General features: G+C 41.0%; 1 protein-coding gene and 1 pseudogene across 2 annotated transcripts in view; both read right to left on the reverse strand.

Annotated features, from left to right (window-relative positions):
- LOC132426038 (recombining binding protein suppressor of hairless) overlaps window positions 1–22,155 on the reverse strand; it is a 117,363-nt gene extending 95,208 nt beyond the window's left edge. The window contains exon 1 of one of the 2 annotated variants that reach the window (XM_060012730.1): window positions 22,106–22,155. In XM_060012730.1, the coding sequence (XP_059868713.1) occupies window positions 22,106–22,125 (20 nt within the window). In that variant the 5' untranslated portion in view covers window positions 22,126–22,155. The remainder of the gene's footprint in view (window positions 1–22,105) is intronic. The other variant, XM_060012731.1, reaches the window with a different exon arrangement.
- Window positions 22,156–22,334: 179 nt separating this feature from the next.
- LOC132426301 (recombining binding protein suppressor of hairless-like) lies at window positions 22,335–23,458 on the reverse strand (annotated as a pseudogene).
- Window positions 23,459–26,066: the final 2,608 nt, after the last annotated feature.

The following is a 26,066-nucleotide window of genomic DNA, read 5'->3' on the forward strand; positions in this document are numbered from 1 at the left end:
TTCTGTCCCCACATAAAACATGCCTCACATTCTCAACTTATCCTTAAGGTCCTTTGCTCAAGTGTCACCACCTCAGAGACCCACTTTATCTTGTTGCAACCTCTTTCTGATACTCCCTATCCTATTTCCAACACTCTTTCTCTTCTGAAGCCCTAATCTCAATAAATATTTAACTTATTTGGTTTTTGTCTCTCTCACTAAAATGCAACCTCTATACACTGGCAGATTATACATATTTTTATATATATATTTTGGTCTGTTTTGTCCACTGGTATATCCTAGTGCCTGGGACATAGTTGGCACTCAAAATCCTTTGAATACATCACTAGGGCTCAGTCTATGTCAGATGATCCCAACCTGAGGGAATAAAAGGTGTTCCACAATGTGAAAGGTTGATAATGGTGCCCTCACTGACTGATCTGTTTCAGCACATCACAAATTTCCTAGTTTAATGACCTGAGCCCTCAAAAAAACAGGTGAAGGACTTAAGATAATTTCTGCAACAAAAGAGGTATTGGAGATAGTACTAATAATTTAAGCACACTAAATAAATAAATGGCAGAAGGGTACCTCTTCCTCCTAGTATTCCCTCTTTACCAAGTAAAAATAATGTTTAATCAGATATAACAAGACAGTCAAAAAGAAGATAATAATAACCAAGATAACTTTTTAAAATATAGATTTACATCTATTATCAACAGTAACTTCACTGTATATATAAATTTTGCCCCAAAATATTAGCAAATGACAGTGCAAAGCAATCACAATTAGTAAAATACTTAAAATTTTAAGTACTTAAAACATAACAGGTCTCTATAGGTTGTGAGTTTTTTCTCTCTGGCAAGGTTTAAAGTCATGATTTTCAATTCAGTACTTTGGAAAATGTCATTGAGTTTACATGCTTCTTTTGTGACTTCTTATAAAACAGTGTAAGATAAAAAGCCACAGGGACTTCCCTGGCAATCCAGTGATTAAGACTTCACACTTCCACTTCAGAGGGCACAGGTTCGATCCCTGGTTGAGGAACTAAAATCCCGCGTGCAGCGGTCAAAAAAAAAAAGGAAGCCACATATCATGGGAAAGACTTATTCTTCCTGTCATGGTAGAAAAGGCTGAAGTATGACTTGGGGAATAACATGAACATAAACCAAAATGTATTTTTCTGTCAGTAAATTACTATATAAATATGCACAGAAAACACTGTTGAAGATTATGGGGGGGGAATTGGTATTAGAAAAAACTACATAGTGCGGGAAATTTGTCATACAGTAGGTAGTTATGTTTTTTCTGATATGCCTCAGTTTATTTAGTCTTTGCTGGCTTCTTAATGAAATGCAAAGTTTTCTAAGAAAATATCTATAGGAAAACATATTCTCAACTGCAAAATCATTCTACAGTTAAATATTTACTGAGTGCCTTTTACATGACAGGAACTCTTATAGGTACAAGGGATAGAAAACTGAACAAAAAGACACAATGTCTTCAGGAGGGAGCTTCTTTGACCTATTTTAATTAAAGCTTTTTATGGAAAATCAGTAAGAGTATTATCTGCTATGAGAGTGGCTGCTTTAAGCAAAATAAAACAAGATTTCTATAAAAAGCTTACTGAGATCCCGTCACACAAGAAACTCATTCATTTAATCTTTCAATTAGGAAGCAAAGAAAATGACAACAGAATGACACAAAGTACTACCAGATGTCATGGATATGGTTAGTTACACTATATCTTCATGAAACAGGGAGTAACCTTGAAAACCTTTTGTACCACGTAGAGGTTTGCTCTTCATCTTGTGGCAAAGCACTTAAAAGGTTTTGAAACTTGACGAGTTACTCATTTTTCTTACACAAAAAGGTCCCCAAATTGATTACTTTTCCTGTGAAGACATGCAGCTTCCTGTAGTATGTGATCTAGCAGTTACTTCTGTAAAATTAAAAACACTTAAGGTAAGCATGGCATTTTAAACAATGGCTTTTCAACTATGAAAATCACCTGATTTGTATAGAACTAACTTAAAACTAGCCCTTTGAATGACTCTCAAAGTATTAACCAAGATTTTTAAAAAATGATGCATATTATATATACCACAATTAAAAAATAACAAAGTAAACTTAAATACACTACTCTCAAAAAATACTTGTGAAGATAAAAAGGGGTTCTACCATTCTATTAAAAGTATCTTCAAAATTTTGTTTACCTCATTTTTATCACAAAATTTTTTAACATTTGAAATTTCTATAGATACTTCAATGTGTATATTAGTAAACTACAACACTTCATTTTAATTTTTTAATACACAATCACATATACTGGGGTACACGTTAATTTCTACTGATATAGGTAAACAACCAAAAGTCTAGAGACTATAGTACAGTACAAAGCAAAACAAAGTGCTGCACAGGCCACATAGCTCTTGTAGTATATGGATCAAGACCCCAAAGACAGGCAATCTTCTTTGGCTTCGTATGAATTAATTAAATCCACCACCTCAGTCACTAGGGACACCAAGCAAAAATATATGAAAGAATCAACGAATAAACATCAACCCTTGAGGAGAAAAATACAGAATATTTTCCCTCATTAAAATGAGATAGTCAGGACTTCCCTGATGGTCCAGTGGTTAAGACTCCACGCTTCCACTGCAGGGGGTACGGGTTCAATTCCTGGTCAGGGAAGTTCTACATGCCACATAGTGTGACCAAAAAAAAAAATTTTTTTTTAAATGAGATAGTCAATGTGGAAAGACTCTGAAAAGTTAAGAAAATCAAGTTCATGAATGTCTTCATTGTCACATTACTGAATGTGTGCCCCTGTCCCCAGCAAAACCCCCTTTAATGTTGACTTTCCATTAATACATGAGAAACTGCACAATGTTACAGAAAAGGCACCAACAGGAGTTCCCATATAAATTTCATCCCCTTCCCTCTTTGTGTTCCTTCCAATAAGCATCTAAACATGTCAAGCCTATTCCTCCATCACAACACCTAGGTTCCATTCCCACCAAGTTCTGAACCACTGCTCTTGAAAGACCTGTCTCCACTTCCTCAACCTATGTCAAACCACATTTTAGCTCCCACCAGTTCTTACCAATTTGAAGTCCTAAAGTCTTACCAACTTGAAGTCCTAAAGTGCTAAACTAGTGAGCATTTGTGTTTATCCCATTTGCCCTCTTTGTAGCATGTGACACAACTGACAAGTTTCCCTCCTCCTAGAAGGACTCTCTTCATTTTTGTGATACTACACTGTCTAGGTTTTTGTCCCACCTCTTCTATTACTAGTTTTCCTTTACTAGTTTTTACACCTCTACCCACTCCTGAAGTATTGATGCTCACCAGTGGTTTGTCTCTGCTTAACTCCACCTCTCCCTGAGATTTTGCCCACTCCCAAGGTTTTAATTAACATCTAACAGTCTTCAAGTATGTGTGTACAACCTTGACCTCTCTCTCCTGAGCTCCAGGAACCACACACAATTTATATATGTAACTGGCCACTGGATATCTTCATCTAACTTTCTCACAATGGCCTCAAACAAAACATGTTCAAAACCAAGAACTCCCCACCAACACTAACTCTACTCTTCTACTATGCCATTTGTCACAGTGCCATCTAATTTTAACAAATGGCACCACCATCCCCCACCCCAACAAAATGTGTAAAGCACCAGAGGTTTTTTTTCCTTCTTTACAATTTTTTTAAATATTTATTTATTTAGTGTTTATTTATTTTGGCTGTGCCAGGTCTTAGTGGCAGCATGCAGACTTCTTAGCTGTGGCATGCATGCAGGATCTAGTTCTCCGACCAGGGATCGAACCCGGGCACCCTTCACTGGGAACTCAGAGTCTTACCCACTGGACTACCAGGTAAGTCCCTTGACAAATTTTTAATAGCTCCGAAATCGAGATATATATGCCAAGACTCTATTCACTCTTACAACTTACCCCAACCAGTTATACTAAAGAAATAAAGCACTACCCTGTCTTTTCAAAAGGCAACCTGTCTTCACAAATTTTGTCACTAGATTCCTTTCATATATTTAAAAATGACCTCAAAAATACAGATAATTCTTGCTACAGAGTAAATATAGCTTACAAATGCAAAGTTTTTAGAATCCTAATAGTTGACTCGTGTTTTTGAAATTTTAGGAGCGTAAGTATACATGTGAATCCCCAATATGTCTTTGTTTTAAAATGTCCAACAGGGGAATTCCCTGGTGGTCCAGTGGTTAGGACCCTGCACTTTCACTGCACAGGTTCAATCGCTGGTCAGGGAACTAAGATCCCGCAAGCCACGCAGCGTGGCAGAGCCAAAAACAAAACAAAACAAAACAAAATGTCCAACAGGAAAAGGAAAACAGACACATTAAAAGGGAGAAGATAATCCTATTAATAGCAAATAAAAGCTCACATTACAGCAGAAAAAATACGTGATTTTGTCATTTTAAGTAATTGTATCACTGTATTCTCTGAAAATCTTCCTTGTACACAACAGAAACCTATCCTTAATCCTAACAAAAACCTACCAATGCCTCAAACCACTGGATGGGCTAGTCATCTGACCAAGCAGAAATGAAAAAAGCACTGATGTCAGAGCTAATGAAAGTCAAAAAGTGGAAGAGATAGCTAAGGAATCCCTGAGAGGATAGCTGAGGCATCAGTATCCATTACTAGGTGATTCCTCTCACAGGAACAGACTATCTTCCCCCAGGAACGTGGGAATTATATATACTCTCAACTTTTGTAAATTCTCAAGTTCACTAAGTCATTTTAATAACTACATCATATTCTATTGTCAGGTGTCATCTTTCAAAAGTATACCAAGTTGGTGTGATTAGGAAATCATCCAACATAAACAGGAACCTCAGTAGCACTGTTAGGGACCAGTGCTGGAAAAGCCATCTGTTTATGGAAATAATACTTCCATTTCCCTAGTGATTACAGCTACTAGTGACAACTGTAAGATCCCAAGAGAAGAAAAGAAAATTTAACTGCCTCGAAACTTTAATTATTCATATAAACTAGCCAAGAAACTAAAGTTAAATGTTACACAAAGTGCTCTCTAACCCCCTAATATTTTTGGCTAATTTTTCCTTTGGTAGCCCACATCTGCTCTGCTAAAATCTGATTATGAATCAGAAATAACTCACTGGGAATGCATTTTTTTTTTAACTTAAAGGAATAAAACACTTTATTTTAAAAATTCGAATACGCTTCAAATGAAAGCTGCCCCTTTATTAAACACCCACAAGTTTCAAGCTTTGTACAGAATATTAGAATACTTGTTCATACTCTTTTGGAGGAAAATTGCCTGTTCTGCCTCACTTGTTTTTTGTTGACATTGACGTTTTAGCTCCACTGTCGTAAAATGACCAGTTCTTTAAGATTTGATCAAGAAACAAGTTTCTGATCCACAGAAGTAGATCATGAGGTTAATGCAGAAGTCAACTGGCGAAGTTTCTGTCAACTGTTACACTTCATGTCCTCTTCCTCCTCCGACCTCCCTGGCCACCGCCTCCTGGAGATCCCTTCTCACCTGAGGCTGAGGTAGAAACCTCTGCAACGGCAGCGGCTTACATGGATCTATATAAAACTTCTGTAGTTTTTTAAAGGAAGATGCCTTCATGTTCTCTGACAATTTAACTGAAAAACAAAATCTCTAAGCTGTCCAAATATTTCATCCACTTTTCCAATTTGTTCTTTGTTTTCTAAATAAACTCGAGCACTGAAATAAGGCACCTTATTCTCATCTATGGAACATTTACAAACTATGTCATCTTCACAGAGATGCATGAACTCTCCTAATAAAACTACTTGCTCTGGAGGTCCTTGGTCCTGGCCTTTGTTAAAACCTCCGCGGCCGCCCCTCGTCCAAATCCTCCTCTGCAGCCGCAACCTCTGCCTCGAAAAGACATGCTCTGCTCTCACCGGAGCCACGTGCACCTCAGGCGCTGGGAATGCTTTTATATCTAAAAGTAATTGTGGATAATAACTACAATTCACAAAAACTTATTTTTAATGTGCATAAAATCCTGTCCCACACAATAAAAGAAGTTACTGTCAAGGTTTAAACTCTCTTAACTACGAGGAAAAATGAGGCAATTTAACAACAAAAAAGTTCATTTTAACAGCATATTCAACCTGTACTTTTTGAATATCTTCAATACTAAGCAATTTGGGCTTCCATGGTGGCACAGTGGTTAAGAACCCGCCTGCCAATGCAGAGGACATGGGTTCGAACCCTGGTCCAGAAGGATCCCACATGCCACGAAGCAACTAAGCCCGTATGCCACAACTACTGAGCCTGCGCACTAGAGCCCACGTGCTACAACTACTGAGCCCGCGTGCCACAACTACTGAGCCCGCATGCCTAGAGCCGGCGTCCCTGCTCTGCAACAAGAGAAGCCACTGCAATGAGAAGCCCGTGCACCATAATGAAGAGGAGCCCCTGCTCGCTGCAACTAGAGAAAGCCTGCAAGCAGCAAGAAAGACCCAATGCATCCAAAAATAAACAAATTTATAAAAATAAATAAATACATAAATAGTTTATAGGTTTGCAAATATATACTCTAATAACTTCCTAAATACTCACTATAATCTCACATATACAGCTATGGGGTTTTTTGGTTTTTGTTTTCTTTGGTCAGGGAGCCTCATTTGTTTCAACTATCGCTCCTACCACTCTTCCCCTTTTTTTTTCTTTTTTTGAAATAAATATTTCCTAGAATTCTTTTCATTGGAGAAATTTATCTTCTAGATATTTTGATAGAAAATACCAAGGCTCACCTTATTTCTTGTAACTCAGCTCCAGGTGTGAGCTTTAGTATCTCAGAGTAAAACTACTTTTAATAATTTATAGTTAACTATTTGGATCTGCTCAACAACGTATTAAAACCATATACTTTTGAAATGAAAACAGGTATACGCACTGTGCCTAAAACTATATGTATGAGCTAATCATACCAAATGGAAAATATTTAGTTCCAAACAATCCAACATTTAAACAGCAGACACAGGTAAAGCATCATCCATAAGTGCTATTACACACAGTAATTGCTGAGGGCAAAAATATTTGATGACAGAAACCATGTCCATAAAACAACTAAAATGACAATTTACCTTTACACATATCCAAGTAATACACTTAAAGATCATCAAAAAGTCAAGCAAAACATTCCAAATTCCTTCAAAGTCATAAGAAATAAAGAGCAGTAGCAGAAATGACTGCTCCAAAGATTCCCAGAATAGAAACACTCTCTCAATTTGTACTATCCTAACTCACTCCCCTCAAAACACATTCACCCTTAGGGAACAAACACAGAATTCATTGCAACTGTGGCTACAATTTGTAAGCAGCCTTTCATTGCTCCATAAAGGCTCATCATTGTAGAAGTTCATCAGTTTTTAAGCCACATCCACAGCCGCTGTCTTAGTTAGAAAAACAACAAAAATTGACAGCAGAAACCTTAAAATAAAAGATTTACATAAAACAAAATTAAAAGTACTTCAGTATAATAAAAAGAATGACTGTATCTAGAGTACCAAAAACATGAGACTTGAGTCATTTTTAATAGTGATACCTTTCATTTACATGGTGTGAGAATTACTCTCTAAGCTCTCTGGCACATATAGTATCATTTCTAACTTAAAGCCTAGATCAAAGATATCATTTACACAGAAAATAAGCAAAGCAGGGATATTACCAAATTAGTTAGCGGTGAAGAGAATCTATTTCATGACCACCGGCCTGTGTTCTTTCCACAACCTTCCTTCCAAAATCATATTCTAAAATTCAGAGGCAAAAATCCCACATAAAACTGTTCTAAAAAAATATCTATTAAAAAAAGTCTATTAAAAACAAAAATCCTGCATAAACCAATTCCCTATTCAACTTTACCCTCCTGCCTCAGATCTATTCTCTGCCTGGACTGAGGGAAGGGGCTCCTCTGGTTAGTGGGCACAGCCAATCATGTGTTGATGGATGACTAAGCAGTAACTACATGTGGGGAAGCATTATCACATATTAGACTGCACAATCACTAGAAGACGTTCATGGCAATGGAACTGGAATCCAGAGACATGAGTTTGAATTTCAACTCTCCCACCAACCAACAGGTAAGCTTGCTTAAGTTTCTGTAAAACAGAGGAACACTACCTTCCTCACTAGAGGATGGCAAGGGCTAAATGCAACAACAGACCTCAAGACTACTGAACACCATATTCAGGTATTGAACACATTAGATGAATCAGTATTTATACCAGGGGGCTTATACAATTTTATAAGTATAACACATAGTAGTAAAAGTAGGACTAAAAGTAGGACTAAAAGTCCTAAAAGTAGGACTTCAAATCAAGGAGAAAACAACAGACCATTCAAAAAGTGATGCTGTTAGAACACTCCGTTCATTCATTCAACAAATACATACTGAGTAGCCACTACATGCCAAGCACTATATTCTAGCAGGGAAGAGAAATAAATAAAAGGCAAATAACATATATTGTTAGAAGCTGACACATGCCAGTGAGAAAAATAAAACAGGGAAGGAGCACATAATGTGGGATAAAAAGTAGGATAAATGTAGTAAAATCAGAAAGCACTAGAAAGGAGACCAAGAAAAAGGTGCCAGTGAGGTGGGAAACTAGAAGTGTGGTATTCTAGAAGGCAAAAAAATGTTTGAACAAGACATCAAATGCCACTGATCAAGTCAAGTCAAATAACATTTGAAAAAAAAAAAAAACTACTACATTCAACTGTGTGAAGGGAACTGGTAACCATGAGAAAAGCAGTTTTGCTGAAGTGGTCCAGACAAAAAGCCTGGTTGGAAAAGGTTTAGGGGAAATGGAGTAAGAGTAACTGGAGATAGAAAGAACTCTTCATACGAAGTTTGTTGCAAAGAGGAATAGAGAAATAGGAACTAGAGGCGAGGGCTGAATCCAGAGAAGAAATAACAGCATGTTTGTATTGTCAAGAATGTTTCACTAGGGCTTCCCTGGTGGCAGCAGTGGTTAAGAATCCGCCTGCCAATGCAGGGGACACGGGTTCGAGCGCTGGTCCAGGAAGATCCCACATGCCTCCGAGCAACTAAGCCCGTGCGCCACAACTACTGAGCCTGCGCTCTAGAGCCCGCGAGCCAAAACTACTGAAGCCCGTGCACCTAGAGCCCATGCTCTGCAACAAGAGAAGCCACCGCAATGAGAAGCCCGAGCACCACAACGAAGAGTAGCCCCCGCTCGCCGCAACTAGAGAAAGTCTGTGCACAGCAGTGAAGACCCAACGCAGCTAAAAATAAAAAATCAATAAATTTATTAAAAAAAAGAAAAGAATGCTTCACTAGAAAGGTAAAAATTGAGACCAGAGGAAAGGCTAGAGGGCTAACCAATGTCCTAGAGTAGCTGAGAAGGGAAGGGATCTAGGGCACAAGTAGAGAGTTTGCCCTAAAGTTTGGAAGTATACTCACCCCACTGTAAGCAGTGCATTATCTCTGGGGGTTGGGATTTAAGTGTGAAGAGGAACTGTCTTATTCACTCTATACTAATTTCAGTTTACAAGTAACATGTATTTGTCTAAATTACTTTTTAAAAAACTCAAGACAGGATTTTAGGATGGTGGTGGCAGCGGCAGGTTTTCAATCTCTCCACATAAAAGAGCACCTAGACAACAAAATCAAAATCTATGGACACCATTTACAACAAAATTAGGTTGCCAAGTAACCCCAAACCTCTAAATACTAACAACTGTACACTAGCAAACCACCAACTGCCATAGACTGAAGAAGGAACTGACAAGGCTATGACAGTGGTCCAACCAGGAGATGAAGCTGACCTGGAGAATAAAGCAATGGCAGTGAACAAGGAGAGGAGAGCCCAGAATATGAGACAAGTAATCTGGAAGCAGAAAGGGAATGATTTGGTCATCAACAAAATAAGAAAATACAAGAGCAGGAGGAAATGAGGAAAATACGGAAGTTCATTTTTACCTGCTGGATAAACAATGGCATTAATAACAGATATCAAGCCTATTTTATAAGATGGTATAACAGGTCTATTCGGTGAAAAAAACATGTTGCTTTGGATAAAACAAGTTTGGTGGGCCTACAAAACAACCAGTAGTAGTTTTAGAAATATGTATCTAAACATCTGAGGTGATGATACACATATCAAGTCAAAGAATAGATAAGACAAAAAGAGAAAGACAAAGATTGCAGACCACAATATTTAAGACTAGAGGAGGAATAGGTAGAAAAGATGGAATGTCCAAGAGATAAAGATAGTGTCTTATTAGTCATGAATAAAGACACCATGGTCAATAAAAACAAAGGAGGCAGAAAAATTAAACAAGGTTTTGGGATCCAGTTGAAGGGTTATTTATTGATGGCCTGGGATGAAAAACCAGATTTTAACATTTAACAAAAAAGATAAGTGGTAAAGAAAAGATCTGGCCCTGGCTTGAATGAGAAATAAGAAAGGAAATCAACAGTAAGCAATTGTTACAGAACAGCCTAGTCTGGCAGCCCCTTGCATACATACATTTGATCCTCACAAGAATTCTGACATATGCTCCCCACTTTACAAATGGAGAAACTTAAGTTACAACACAATTAGGTAACTTGTCCAAAGCCAAACAATGTGTATACAAAATAATTAAATGACCTGAAAATTGGTCTTTAGGAAGAAAAGGAATAAGACATAGGTAAAAACTAAAAACACAAATAGGAGAAAGAGGATTAACTGATTTAACATCAACCCAGGAGTACCTGACAAGATTATTTTTTAAATGATACAAAATTTTACTTAAAGATAAACGATGCTACTTCAGAGAACCTTCTGAGTTCAAACACTAGTCAAGAATATATATTTATTTTTTAAGTAATGTAATAGAGAAGAATATAATAATCTCCTTTTCCTTAAAGCCTTGTGTTAGGCTTACCTATGTCTGGGACTGTCTTGCCACCTAGTAGAGAGCTTGGAAGCTTTCAAATGATTAACATTTAGGTGGAGAGATAAACATAAGCTCTCTGAGTACATGGTAGTGCAATGACAAAGGCAGAAGGGAAGCTGTGTGAACTTGGGTTAAATCACTAAATCCCTGACCCTCGGACACCTATAAAATGGAGATACTATCTCCCTTCACAATGTAGTTGAGGACTCAGTAGATATTCAACAAAATGTCAGTTCCCTAATCCCCTTAAATATTCTGTTTGCTAAACTACTGACATCTTTTAATATATCAATAAAATAGAGTGTTAGCATTTCCATTTAAAACAAAAAAAGTTGAAGAATATGCTCCCAAATTGATAACAGTAGTTAATTTCCTGGTGGAAGACTACAGTGGCTCACTTTACATGACATATTTAAATAACTTTTGAGTTTCTTATAACAAACATTTTTCCAACAAGAAAAATAATCAAGATGAGTGTTTATAGATGACACTAACTAGCCCTTAAGGAAAACTTCCACTCGATAGTCACTTCCCTGAAATAATTTTAGAAACAAGGTAAAATACAATGAAAAAATAAATCAACTGCACACCTAAGCTACCATGTGAACTTAAATTGTAATGTAATTTAAACGATATTTAATGTACCAACTGACAACTTCCAGGACTTACAGCTAAGAAACTAGGATTAAATGAATAACATGCCACTAAATTCTGTATTAAAATGTACCTATGACACGATAGCATAGGGGAAGGCCAGAATGAAAAATACTTGTTACCAATAATTATGAAATCATCTTTGAAAGCTATGGCTCTCCAGGTTTGTTTTTTTAACATTACAACAGTGAAGCAACAACCCCCACTAATTCAGTACAATCCATTTAATCAAATAATGACACTCATTACTGTAAGCTGTAAGTAGAGTACCAAACCAAAACTACCACTACTATCTTTGGAATGCTGAAATGGATTCAATTCACTTCCTTGACATTTGGATAAGCACAGATGACAGACACAACAGATTTAATGAATTCCATAGTCAAGAGTATCATATTGTTTTGACATAAATACACTAAAAAATCACTCTATGAAAATCATAAGGTTCATAAACAAGCCCATCTTTCAGTATATGATTTCAAGTTGTGGCCTCCTTCCCTATATAAGTCTTCTTTTTTCTCAATCTCCCCTCCTGTCCATTTTCTTGGAAATAGCCAGCTGCAATTTAGTGCAGGTGGCAAAACTAAGAAGCTAAGGAGGCAAGAAGCAGAGACTGGAGTGAACCAGGGGTAAGTGAACCCAGGCAGTTCTTGCACAGGGGCAACTAAAGCAGACTGGGTGAGGAGGTGTGCAGTGAGAACAAGTGTGTGGCCACCCTGGTCAGTCATAAGTACAGTACAAGATAAAGAAGGCAAGCAGCATCAAGAACAGGAAAACAGCAAAGGAAGAAAGAACAGGCAGGCTCAGAGCTGACCTCTTATTAAGCAACACTGGCAGCAGTACTCCCGGGTTTGGGGCTGAGAAATTTGTATTCTTGATCTAAGCCCACAAAAATAGGGGGAAGAAAGTATTTTAAACAACAAAGTGCATGTAACATTAAAAGGCAGCTTAGCGGTATAAATACAAAAGAGTGAAAGCCCAGCATAAATCTCTCCCCTTAAAAAACAAACCAGGGGCTTCCCTGGTGGCGCAGTGGATGAGAGTCCGCCTGCCGATGCAGGGGACACGGGTTCGTGCCCTGGTCCGGGAAGATCCCACATGAAGCGGAGCAGCTGGGCCCGTGAGCCATGGCCGCTGAGCCTGCGCGTCCGGAGGCTGTGCTCCGCAACGGGAGAGGCCACAACAGTGGGAGGGCAGCGTACAGCAAAAAAAAAAAAAAAAAAAACAGAACAAGTCTCAGCTCAGGCACTGAATGTGTCTCAGCCATTAACTAATTGTAAATTATTTACTCTGTCTCTGCCTACGTTTAAATGAGTGGTTACTTTAGAACATATGATTAACAAGGTCTTTTCCAGGTCTGAAGTTTCCTGAATCTAACGGATTTAACAACCTGTAACATTTGTCACACAGGATGTAGTTTCTTTCTATGGTATGTTTGTTACTCCACAACAGGGAGAGCACAGTACACCAGAATATAAATAAGAGAATACAGAACCGTGTCCAGTATCCCTACAGACCACACTTCATCATCATCTTTCATTAAATCCAGGAACAAACAAATTCCCAATCTTCTCCTTTAAAGCAATCCACAAAGTCTTAAGAAAAAACAAGGCCTAAAATCTAGGCACCAGGCTTCACTTTAAATACACTCAGAGATGGGTAATTTAGTCACTGTGATGTGAATTTTAACTAAGCTTCACTTCAGCTCCTTTTTACAGGACATATTCTAATGCCATTACACTTTTCTGTTTTTCAATACTCTGAGGTTTCTATTTGCTGTATGTTTCATATCCCACTTCAAAAAGTATAGTCCAGAACTGGCAGAAAGCTAAACAATAATCCAGGGGGTCAGTTTATCAGTGGGCTCTACATACAAAAGCCAATCTATGCTGAATTTCAGCTTTATCACTTAGACTAAGTGCCACCTAGTGGCAAGTATTGTATTTTATTAAATCCATTCAAGCCATGTTCATCCAGCAAGTACAAACTGGCCAATAGCAGTTGCTCCACAATCATGCAACAAAAGTAAAATATTGGCCCAGTCTTTACAAAGCTCGCTGATAGATTAGATAAATGGATATAGACAGAAGAAAAAAAAAAGATAATACAAGTATATTTACACAACTGCAGAAAAACGTTAAATGTTATATCAGAAGCATGCAAAAATATTCAGTATTTATTTAAAAGAAACAAACACTGTTAGGTAGGTTCTCTTACACCTGTTCATCTCACTCAGACTTTCCCACCTGTAAATACTTCATCACCCAGGTTTCAATCGTTCAGTGTCCCCCCACCCGGTCCCACCTTCTCTTCCATGCTTCTCCCCACCCCCATCTAATATCCTTTAAATTCTATTCCAGAAAGGGGGAAGAGGAGAACCTATTTTTTGAGCACCTACTACTCCCAGAATTGAGTTAGGCATTTTATATCCTGTATCTCATTTAATCCTCATATTGATACCATGAAGTATTATTTTCTCCCACTTTTTAGACAAGGGCAAGACTTAGATTAAGTGACATGCTCACAGCCACAGATTTTATCTACTGCATCGATTCCAAAGCTCCCTATTACCACCCTGCCCCCAAAAGTGTTGCTTTGTTCCTTCCATTCCTAGGCTTTCCAAAATCAGACTTTGCTCATATATATTTCTCTTATGTTCTCCATCAACTCCAATCTATTTTACACTACAATTGACCCTCGAGCAGCACTGGTCCACTTACATGAAGATTTTTTTCAGTAATGAATACTAAGTACCACGTGACTCAGGCTCATTGAATCTGAGGATGGAGAACCATGGGTACAGAGGAACCTCAGGTACCTGAAGGTCCTACTACAAGCTATTCGCCCCAACCCCCCCCCCCCACACCTGTGTTATTCAAGTGTCAACTGTATCTACACCCAGCCTCACCTCTTCAAAACTCGGTCAGTGCCCCCCCCATGCCTGTTTGATATTCAAATCCTTGGCTTAGCACTCAAGGTCCTCTAAGAGGCCCCAACCACTTTTCTAGCTTTATTTTCTACCACTCCCTATGACCTCTCCTCTCGAATTAAAAGATAATCATTTGCACCCATGTTCCCATCAACATTATACATCTGTTAAACACATAATCTCCCTTATTATCTGTGTACTTTCCACTAAATCATGAGCTTCACTGGACCATTTTTTAGCCATCTTTAAAAGGTTTTATACAGCGGTCTTATACCTATTAAGTGTTCAATAACTTTAATAAATACATTATTAAAACAATTATAAAGAACCACTAAAGCATGGTTATACTCTTCATTTCCCTTAACCATTCCTTCATGTCTGGGGATCTCAATATTTCTACCTCTTCCACTTGGTGTATGGATCAGGAGCTCTGTACAGAACTACATAATTTTTTCCATGAAAAAGTTCCTCATACTCAAACCGAAAGTTAAATGATTTGAAAAAGTATGCTGGAAACAATGGTGACAATAAAAAATTCAGTGGTTGCAGGATGGGATAAGGCAGGAGAGAGCAATGGACAGGCAGAGCACAGAGGATTTTCTAGGGCAATGAAGCTACTGTTTGATACTACAACGGCACATACATTTGTAGATACGTTATACATTTGTCCAAACCCACAGAATGCACACCAAGAGTGAACCCTAACGTAAACTATGGACCTGGGGAGATAATAATGTGTCAGTGTAAGTTCATCAGTTATAACAAATGTACCACTCTGTTGGGGGATGTTGGTAATACAGGAGGCTATTTGTGGGGGGGCAAGGAGTACACAGGAAATATCTGTACCGTCCCCTCAATTTTGCTGTGAAACTAAAACTGCTCTAAAAAATAAGTTCCAATTAAAAAAAAAAAAAAGGAATTCCCTGGCAGTCCAGTTGCTAGGACTCGGCGCTTTCACTGCTGGGGTCCGGGTTTGATCCCTGGCCGAGGAACTAAGATCCTTGAAGCCGTGTGGCACGGCCAAAAAAAAAAGTATTCTGGATAAAAAAGCAAGATCTTAGTGGATCTGCAGTTTTCCAAAAACGGAATACCACTGTTCCAAAAGAAGTTGTTTAAAGAAAAAATATATAACACTGATTCTCTATTTTATAAGGCAACTGATACTGCAGTTATATAACACAATCTTTACAACACTAGTAAAAAATAACAGGGTTTCATAAAGTGATGAACATTTTTCCTAGTTATATAAACTGTTTATGAGGAACTATTCTTATTCATTTACAACTCTATCATCTAATTAACAAGTGCACAAAAAATGTTAGTTCTAAGGCCAAATTAAAAATATGGAATATAGATGGGACTTCCCTGGTGGTCCAGTGGATAGGATTCCACGCTCCCAATGCAGGGGGCCAGGGTTCGATCCCTGGTCAGGGAACTAGATCCCGCATGCATGCCACAAATAAGAGTCCGCACGCCGCAACTACAGATCCAGCCTGCCGCAACTAAGACCTGGCACAGCCACAATTCATTAATTAATTAAAATACTGAATATAGAAAAGAAAGCATGGGAGGGGAATTAAAAAGGGTCAACTTGATTTTCTAGTGTATTCCATCTTACATCCAATCAGCACAGCATTTTCATTGCAAGGTTTTTTCATTGCAAGGCATTTTCATTGCAAGGCAACTTAGGATACCCAAGATGCAGTGGTTTCTTTCTTTTCGTTTTTGTAAATTTAAATATTCCCAAAACTGCCATGAACTTACCAATGTGACTGAAAAGCTGTCATGCTTATCACTCTTCATTGTCTCAACACAACAAACCTACACAAATATTTATACAGATAAGTAATTACTACCAATTATACAAACCAAGCCAGAGTGCCTCCAATGCTTGCTTTTTCCCCAGTAGTAAGTTGTGTTCAGGAAATGCATTACCCTTTTCACACCATTAGGATATCATTTCACTCCCTGAAGCAGAATCAGGCCTGATGAGACATAAGTGACATCTTGATGTTGTACCAGGCCTAACGGGCATCCAGAACTATGGGCAAGGTGTCCTGAGAGATGGTAGCAGCTGGGCATTCAACATTCCTACATCATTATAGCTGTCCAAGCAGAGAAGAGAGCAGGAAGAAGCAGACCCCAAAAAGTTGGGGGCGACTCAATGACAACATGTGTGGTCAAGCAGTAATGTATCAAATATGTCTGCTCAAAATGCCAAGGCATATATTCAAAGGGCTGCAGTCCTCTGCACCAAATACACTGCTGCCTTCCTAAGACATGAGCCACAAACCACAGGTTGCAATATAAGAAAGTTCATCTTGAATCCTGCCTGTGAAAGGTTACCAAAAGAAACTGATTATTAAAATTAAAGTATTTGTATACAGTGCTTTACTATTTACAAATCACTTACACATCCATTGTTTTGACACACATTTTACCTTACTTGATAGTCACAATGTATCCAGCAGATAAACACAACAAAATTATCATTACTTATTTTATAGAGGTAGAAACTGAAGCTTAAAGAAATTATCTATAAGTAATCTGTCCACAAAACCTGAGCCTTCCTGAAGATTATAAACTTACTTGGTTCAATCGTGTGGATCCCCCCAAAAAAGCAGCCTACAGTGTCTTAAGGTTTAATGCATGTCCCTATGCATCTAAGAAGTACTTAAAACACTTAAAAATAATGAAACCTTTTGAAAAACACTGAATAGTCAACCATACAAAAAAACAAAATATTTAAGCTTGTCAGTTTGTACAAACACACTACTTTCTAAAAATCCAAAGGAACTTTTGCCTAAGAATTTTACTACAATGTTGTCAGGGGCTATAAGACTGTCTTTGACTGAAAATATCAATTCCTTTGGGTACTTCAGCAATTAAATACCCTACAGAATCAATATATTCCCTGTACACATCAAATTCTGCTTACACGAACCATGTTGCATCATGGTTTCAAAGTTCTCTGAGTCCTTTGTTCAAAAAACTTTTTACTGAGTCCCCATCATGTTCTAGACACTCTTCTAAGAATATATAATTTTTTTTTAACGTTATCTGTCATCAAGTGACCAACAGCCTTTGGGTATGACAGACAATTACAATTCAGTATGACACTTCCAAGTGAATTATACCCAGTCCTTTAAGAACACACAGGAGGGGTACTGAACCCAGCCTGGTGGATCAGGGTAGAATATCCTCAGACCAAAATCTTGAATAATAACCTACCTAACACCAGCACTTTTCAAGCACAGGGATACATTAAACTGTGGAGCCCATACAAGGAACTCCAAGTTCTTGAATATGGCTGGAGAACTGAATATGAAGGGAGAGAAAGGCAAAACAGTTCAGCTGGAGAAAAGGTAAATGAAATAGTTATACAGGACCCTATATGCCGTGCTAGCTAACATTTTTTGAGCACTTGCTATATGCCAGGCATCCTCAAATGCTCTCTTGCATTTAATCCTCACAGAGAACCACTGAGCTAAGAATAATTACCTTGCAACTGATGGAGGAGGCAAGGAGAGGTTAGATCGTTTGTCAATCTTATAGAGGTTTTAAGTGGCAGAGACAGAACTGGAACCCAGTTCAGATTAAATCCTAAAAGTGAGCTCATAAACTCTCCACTCCACTGCCTCTCTTAATGAAGGCTGCTAGGGGGAGCCATTGAAAGGTTTTTAAAATAAGGAGTGAAGTGATCGGATTTGCTCTTTAGAACGACTATGTGGAAGTTGGACAAAGGGGGTGAGTCTAGAAGCAGAAAGAGGAAGCTGCCAATGTCTGTAGCAATCCAGGTGAGAAACGATGAGAGCATGAATTGTGGCAGTGAGGATGAAGGAGACAGATTCAAGAGTTTTTCAGGATGGAAAATTATCAGTTCTTAGTGATTAAACATAAAGAGTTAGTGTGAGAGAGAAAACCTGGCTTGGGGAACTATTGGGACATGACATAATCTACCAGGAATAGAGAAGCAACTGGTTTTGTTTTTTCAATAAATATCTACAGAGTATCTCCCAAATGCGAAACACTTTTCTAGGCCAAAGGTCAAGTCTGAAATTATGGTACTGGTTGTTAGAAAATATTGAGAGTAAATGACAAAGCATTAAAAAATATAAGGTATATTGAAAATTAATCACTACTATTAACAGACTTGGCCTAGAGTCTAGTGAAAACATTTTGTGCTACCATTTAAAACAAAAGAGTACCACATGCAGAAAACAAATCAACAGAGGAAAGGCATCCCACAATTTTAAAATGTGTTATTATATTTGAGTTTGACAGATCTTCACTCTCTTACACAACACAAACACACACACACACACACACACCCCCCACCCTGTAATGTGTTTTACTTATCCCTCTCCCTCTTAAAAACAGTACCAATTTTATTACCCTAACTATAATACATATTTGGAGATTTTTCATCCCACTATCACCACTGTGATTTGCCAAGAACTTAGTTCATAACCTCCTACTTGATTTCCTATAAAATATAACCTACTTCACATTGGCTTAATTCAGTAACAATTCCTAGATTTTTTAACCACACCTTTCATCCAAGGATGCTCTGTGCAAATCCTAAGGCACAGCAATCCTGTGCAGATGTGGCAAGTTACTACAATTCCCATTTTACTACATAGTTAGGAAATTGGCCCAGGGGAAGTAGAGTAACTTGGAAATAATCACAAAGCCAGATGCCAAAAATAACAACTTTTAGCCAATCCATGAGAAAATACTGCCCCTAGTTGAAATAACATGAAATTTAGTATTAGGAGGAAACAAAATGTGAATAATGTTTTAAAGCCAAGTCCTGGGTTTTTTAAATATATTTTTTTAAATGACCGAATACTAAAGATTTGTAAGAACTTTCAAACACACCATTTTTTTCCCTAATACTTTATCCATCCAGAGAGCCAAAGATTATTTAATGAATTACATCTGGCAAGAGTAGCTTCCCTCCCACCCCCAAAACGTTTTTTATCTTAGCCACTTAAGACACTGATAGAAATCTGTGGGTATAGAATAGGTAAGTTTTAAACAAACCTATTTAAGAAGCATATATTAGAACAGGAGTCAAAATACCCCAAGTAAGCCTCTTATATTTTTTCCTGAAAGTATACCCTCTGCAGATCCATCTGCAATACGCATGGACAATACATTTAAAGCTTTAATAGTCAATACTCAAAATGAAAGTTTCCCAATTACAACTAATGCTGTATGTTTCTAAATATGCTGCTATTTAATATGATTTAATAAAGGTAGTTTTATTTGGTCATGAAGTAAAGGTCTTACACGATTTATAAACAAAAAAACACAACTTGATTTTTAAAAGTTGCTTTTATGAGGTTTGTGTGATCATTCTTATCTGCACACATCAGAGCAAAATACCTTCCATTATTACAAGGTATTTGCTTACAGTCAGAAACAACAGTGTGTGCTCAAGATTTCACCTTCAAAAAGAATGTTTATGCCCTAGGAACAAGTAAGGCAGACAAATGATTATAGGTGGAATCCACTCATGGAACCCAGACTGCAAATTTTCACAGAAGCCTCACATATCAATCATGAAAGATGATTTTCCATTAAGTAAAAGTCAAACTAATTCATACTAATTCTAATCACAGCCTTACAAAAAAATGCTTTCTTCTCCACCAACATTCCTCACATTTGTATATCCTCTACTAGTAGCACTTCATGTGGTTTACAAATGAAATGACACTCCAAGTGATTTTATGGATAACGTTATGTATCTTCTAAAAGTAGTGATCAGCTAGTTGGGGCGGGGGTGTACCTCCTGAACAGTCTACTCAGCCTAGTAATACTGGTAAATCTAATACCTCTCATTCCAGCACCAGAATATCCAGGCCATTTAAACGCACCATACCACCGTCCCCCAACTCCCACACCAAACTCGAAGCTTTTAACATTTCCATAACAATAAGCACTCTGAACAAATTAAAGCTCCTTTAACACTAGAAGTGCCTTTACCTTACTTAAAGACTATTACTTAAATGTCTTTTAATTGCATTTGATTAATGCATTCCACAAAGATTCCAGAAGCAGTAGTCATCAACCCAAACTGCACTCTTAAGTGCTTTTTCCTCGTTTCAACTTCGAAGATGGGGCAGAAGAGCTGTCATAAATCTACAGAGCAAAAGCACATAACTGTAAACTATCTAAAATTTAAGAAAAAGTAAAATATTTATATCAAATTTCCAAGCAGAATGCCCTCCCTTTTTCCTTGCAAAGCAGCAGTTACTGGTAAAGTAACTGAACTCTTGAAAATGCTGAAATTCTCCACCCCAAACCAACATTCACAAGTTTTTTAACACCAAATACTCAACTGCTATGCACGTACCAAATGAATATCCAACGTAACAATTTAAACTATTCTCGCACGCCAACAGAAAAAAAACACCTTTCGTCTCTACAACACCCTCAGGTAACCCAGATGCAAAGCTACGACAGCTGCCCTTGGCCTAGGCCATCAGAAACCAAGGGGCGGGAGGGCGGGTACTGGGGTGGGGGGGGGCGAATAACCAAGAGACCTTTTTCCAGGGCTACTGTTGCCAAGCAAAACAACCAGGGGCCCAAAGAGACCGCGAAGAAAACTGGAGACACTGTAATCCCGAGAGAAAGGGGTGGTGGGGAGGTGTGCACGCAATCCCGAGAGAAAAGGGTGCGGAGAGGAGGAGCGCTGAGGAGGAAACCAAGTATCCCCACGCATCTTTCAGACGCACAAAAACAACAACAAACCCTAGGGTCTGTCTGTACTTAGGAGCACCAGATGGAGTCCCCGGGGCTGGGACAGTTCAGCCGACAAACACCGTGGATAGTGGATAAACCAACCGATGATGGGAGGTGAAGGGGGTACCAAACGAATAAACCACTGAACGGGGGAGACAAAGCCTCCGGGGGTGATCAAGGGCCAAGCAGAAAGGTGAGAGGGAAACGCAAGAGAGAAATAATGGGAGAAAAATTAGAAGAAAAACAGAAATGTGGTACCTGGGCTGTGGCAGGTCACTGAGCTACCGAATAGAGAGGGGCACAACAAAGGGGCACGGGAGGAAGGACAGCTGAGGGGAGGAGATGAAGAAGGGATGCGGGGCGCGACGGGTCGGACAAAGCGCCCAAGGCGGCGAAACAAAGGGCCGGGGGTAGAGAGTCGCGGGGGGCAGCGGGGAGAGACAAAGCGCCCGGGGCCGGGGGCACCCGCCCGGCGAGAAGGCGACGACGGCCTCAAGGAACAAAGCTGCGCGGGGCCGGGAGGCAGGGCCAGCGAGCGGCAGCGCGGAAGGCGCGCTGCGGGCACGGAGCCCGCGGGCCCCGCGCTCCGGGCCGCACTCACGCCCGCACCCACCGGCCTCGCCGCCGTCGCCACCCGCCCTCACGCGCCGGAGCCCGAGCCACAGCAGCGCAGAGCGGGCAGCGCACGGCCACACGCCGCCGCCGCGCTCGGCGCACGCTACACCGCCCCCGCGGCCCCCGGACGCCAAGCGTGCCGCGGCCCTCGAACCCGCCACCAGCCGCGGGCTGCGAGACGCCCGCAACTTTCCCGGTTCCCAGCGCTCCGATTCCCCCAGACTTACCCTGTCACAACAGGCGCCATCTTCCACAAACTCTCGCCAAAACTCCAACCCTCGCGAGATTCCCCCTGACGCCTTCCCTGGTCCCTCTCCCCCGCCCCTTCCCTTTTTCCTCACTCCTCGATTCCACCCAGCCCCCGCGCTCCCTTTTCCCTCGCAGCAGCCGCGAAGAGCCAGACGCCTCGCGCCGCCAGCGGAGTAAGGGATGCAGCTCACTGCCTTCCCTGGAAACCTACCCAAGAGATGGAGCATGCGCAGGCGGCTCCTCCGCGGGCGAGCCCTCCATCTGGTACATGGGGAGCGCTCCGGTTATCCGGGTTTTGGGACGCGCCCTGAGGGACGTACGTGGAGACTGAGGAAAACCGGAGGGGATTACAACGGGGACGGAGAATGGAGGGGTCAGGAGGCGGAGCCGAGGGGAAGAGCGGAGGGGTCCTGGGAAAATCTGCCGCGTTTCACAGGCCTAGATGAAACACCTCCTCAGATGGGTGTTTTCCAAGTGGCTTCCCGCTCACTCTAGCTCCCAGCCCTTTTCATTCATTCAAACGTTCATTGGACGCCTCCATTACGGTAATGTCAGCGTTAGGTGCTGGAGCTACAAAGATGCCTGGAGTTCGGACGAGTGACATACCAAGAACTATCTTAGTTCATTCGACCCCCTTGCTAACAGAGAGACAGACAACATTACATCGTGGTCCGACCCTCCAGAACTCTGTAAATGAACAACTTTTGCAGTTGAGCTCTATTAGAGCCTTAGCTTTCTTCTCCTTGGGTGTGAAATGAGGTCAGGCCAAGGCCTCTGGCAAAGACACCCCTACTGTGTCCACTTCGCATACACACGCCAGAGCACCGCGAAGCTTTCTCCATAAGTGAAAACTGCGTTGTAATTGAAAGCCACCACTCCCCCACCCCGCACTCAAGCCAAAGGTTTTGCTTGGGCAGAGAGCTGCCTGTCGTGTAAATCTCCCTAGGACCTCATCGCAGCCCCCAGACTTGTGTGAACCCAGATGTATACGGGGACAGACTGACAAGGTCCTCCCGTGGGCCTGGCACAGTCGAGGACGCTGCTCGTTGCCCGAAGTGCATCTCAGACAATCTAAACCTGGAAGCCCCCGAGCAAACTTGGCCCGTCTGGGCACTTACTAGAAAGGTGCAGGACCCGAGCCCTACCTCTTCCTCCCTACCTGCAGCACCACTTTCTTCCCCCCACCCTTGCCCTTTCAATTCCTAGAGATTCCCAGATCCAGCACTGCCTCCCGCAGGGAGTCCCAAAACCCGGAGAACTGGAATCCAGAGCCCGAAACCTGCTGAAGGCGCTGCAGGATTGGCGCGGCACGAGCGAGCGGCACTGCGCATGTGCCCAATGCGGGCAGCCCAGTCTCACGCTACACCTCCTTCCCACCGCCTTCCACTACTCGATTCAGACACAACACGGGCCGTGGGAAATTTCTTAAACCTCGCGAGAACCCTCCCACTGTTGCCTATGCTTTCGCTCCAAATCTCGCGGAGCCCAGGAGGGACAGGTGTTTGTCTACAGCAGCTCCCGGCGCTGTTCGTGCCGCGCGTGCCCGGGCGGCGGGCGCGGGCGGAGTGGGAAGGGAGCGGCTCTTGGAGGAGGCGCGGGAGCGGGCTGGAGGGGTGCGCGTGGCTGGGAGCGCGGGGCGGGGGGCGGAGGGCTGCTGGGAGGGGCCCGACGTCTCGCACACACACGCTGCGTGACGCTTTGTGGAAGGAAAATGGGGGTGGTGGAGAGGCAGCTTCTGAAAGAAGAAGGGGAAGCCTGGAGATTAGAAACTCCTCCTGGTGTGGATGGTAAGAGGTCAGACTCTAGGGCAGGAGGAGCCCCAGGCCGGTCCCCGGGGAGGTTTCCTGTCGCCCTCCACGCGCCTGGTACTTTCCTAAAATGTTTTTGACGCCGCGCCCCCGGCCTCCGGGAGCTGACGGCCCCCAGTGTCGGGTTTGAGTCATGCCTCTGAGTCACCCAGTCTGGCCACCACTTTACTTGCTTTAAGACAAGTTTGGATCCCCTTAGCTACTCTCTTCTAGCGAATGGTTGTTTTCTTTCTGAGGTACCCGCTGGTCTCAAGAGTTGGGTAGGGAAAAAATTGTGCTCTGTGCGCTCTTGCGTTGTAGACTTGAATAGATTCCGCCTCCCACTCGGACACATTTTTTTAATTTCTCCCCCTTAATCTCTTTTTAGCCTTTTGAAGTAATCCGTATATATCAGTTTCTGCGGGGTTTTTTTGTTTTTTTTTTTCCTTTCCCCTAATTTAACTTAAAATACTGGTTTTGCTTTCCTTCACCTTTTTATGTGTTCGTTGAAATATTCATTCCAAATTTTAGGTATTGTTTCATCAGATGCTTTAGTGACAGCTGTTTTAAGTGCATTTCTTCTTGGTTTATTTATCTGTCCAGTGAATTCCGGTTTGCATTCTTCAACCAGGCACATTTCAGATTGCCTTGGTGTGGTTTCTGTAACCAGCCTAGCCTGGCATTGTCTAGGAACTGGTGTCTTGATGACATCGTAGACCCACAAATGTAGAGTTGAATTGAGTTTTTTATTTTCGGAGAACAGTGAGTCCTTTAATAAGGGTTCATGTTCTGCTAGTTATGTAGTGGACAAGAAATCAAGTTTTTTAGTTGTTTCCAAGGTTAGTTGTGTGTGTGTGCGCGTGCATTTGCATATCCCTTTGATTAAGTATTTCACAAAAAGAAGATGCAAGAACATTTAATGCAGTATCTCACTGCAAGGCTGATTTGGAATAGGCTAGCACCAGGAGGAGAATGATGCCCATGGGCACACATTCCTTTGAGCCTTCATGCCAAGAAGGTATTTCAGTCATGGCCTTGTCTAGGCCATTAATTGCATCTGGAACCATGACCATCTGAGAGCCCCAGCCACAGAGAGCCATGGTAACCACAAGTCAAATCACAACTCACCTTCACCCTAATACCTGCTCTACCTGCGTTCTTTCCCCATCCCAGTAAATAATTCCATTCTTCCACTTATTTAAGCCAAGAACCTTGGAATCATTCTCACCTCCTTTCTGTCTCACATCCAACATCCAATCTAACAAAATCTTGCTGGGTCCACCATCAAAATTGACCCACAGTCCAAACACATCCACACCTCCATGGCAACCAGCCCAGCCTAACCCATCTCATTTCTCACCTGGTTTTCAGGAAGTCTCCTAACTCATTCTGCCTTCATCCATTATTGCCTTCCCTCAGTCTGTTCTCAGTAGAGCATTCAGAGTAACCCTCTAGAACGCTCCAGTGGTTTTCCTATGAGGCCTGCCGCCCAGACCTCCTGAACTCCTTGATCTCACCTCTTCCCCTTGCTCACTGAGCCCTAAGCAGCAGCCTTCCTTGCTATTCCTAGGACATACCAGGCACCCCCTCAACTCCTACCTTTGCTCTTTCCCCCAGATGCCTTAAAGATCCTTCCTTCACTGCTTTCAGGTCTTTGCTTAAATGTCACCTTCTCAGCAAGGCCTTCCCTGACCACCCTTCACGAAAGTAACTCCTCATACCCCCTGCTCCCTCCTTCATTTTTCCCACGGCACTTATCGTAAACTAACATACCATATATCATATCTGTGTATTGTGTTTACTCTCTGCCTCCCCCCATTATAATGCAATCTTAATGAGGGCAGGGACTTCTATTTTGTTCATTGTTCACGCCTCAGCCACCAGAACAATGCCTGGTGCAGGATATACGCTCAGTAAGTATTTGTAGAATGAATGGGATGTCTTCCACTTCTAGAACAGAGTAGAAATGATTCTGAAGACTCACTAAGCCTTCTAGGGTTCAGAACAATACCGAGGTTAGACCAGTAATGAATATCCCAATGCCAGCTTGCCTGGAGAGGAGAAATGAGCCTACAAAGCAAACACCTGTGTTGACTTTTTGCAAAAAATATTCTTACTCCTGAGTTAGACCAGTAGATGAACCTATACTTAA

This window comes from Delphinus delphis, chromosome 5 (assembly GCF_949987515.2).
Source record: "Delphinus delphis chromosome 5, mDelDel1.2, whole genome shotgun sequence".
In the NCBI taxonomy this organism is placed as follows: domain Eukaryota; kingdom Metazoa; phylum Chordata; class Mammalia; order Artiodactyla; family Delphinidae; genus Delphinus; species Delphinus delphis.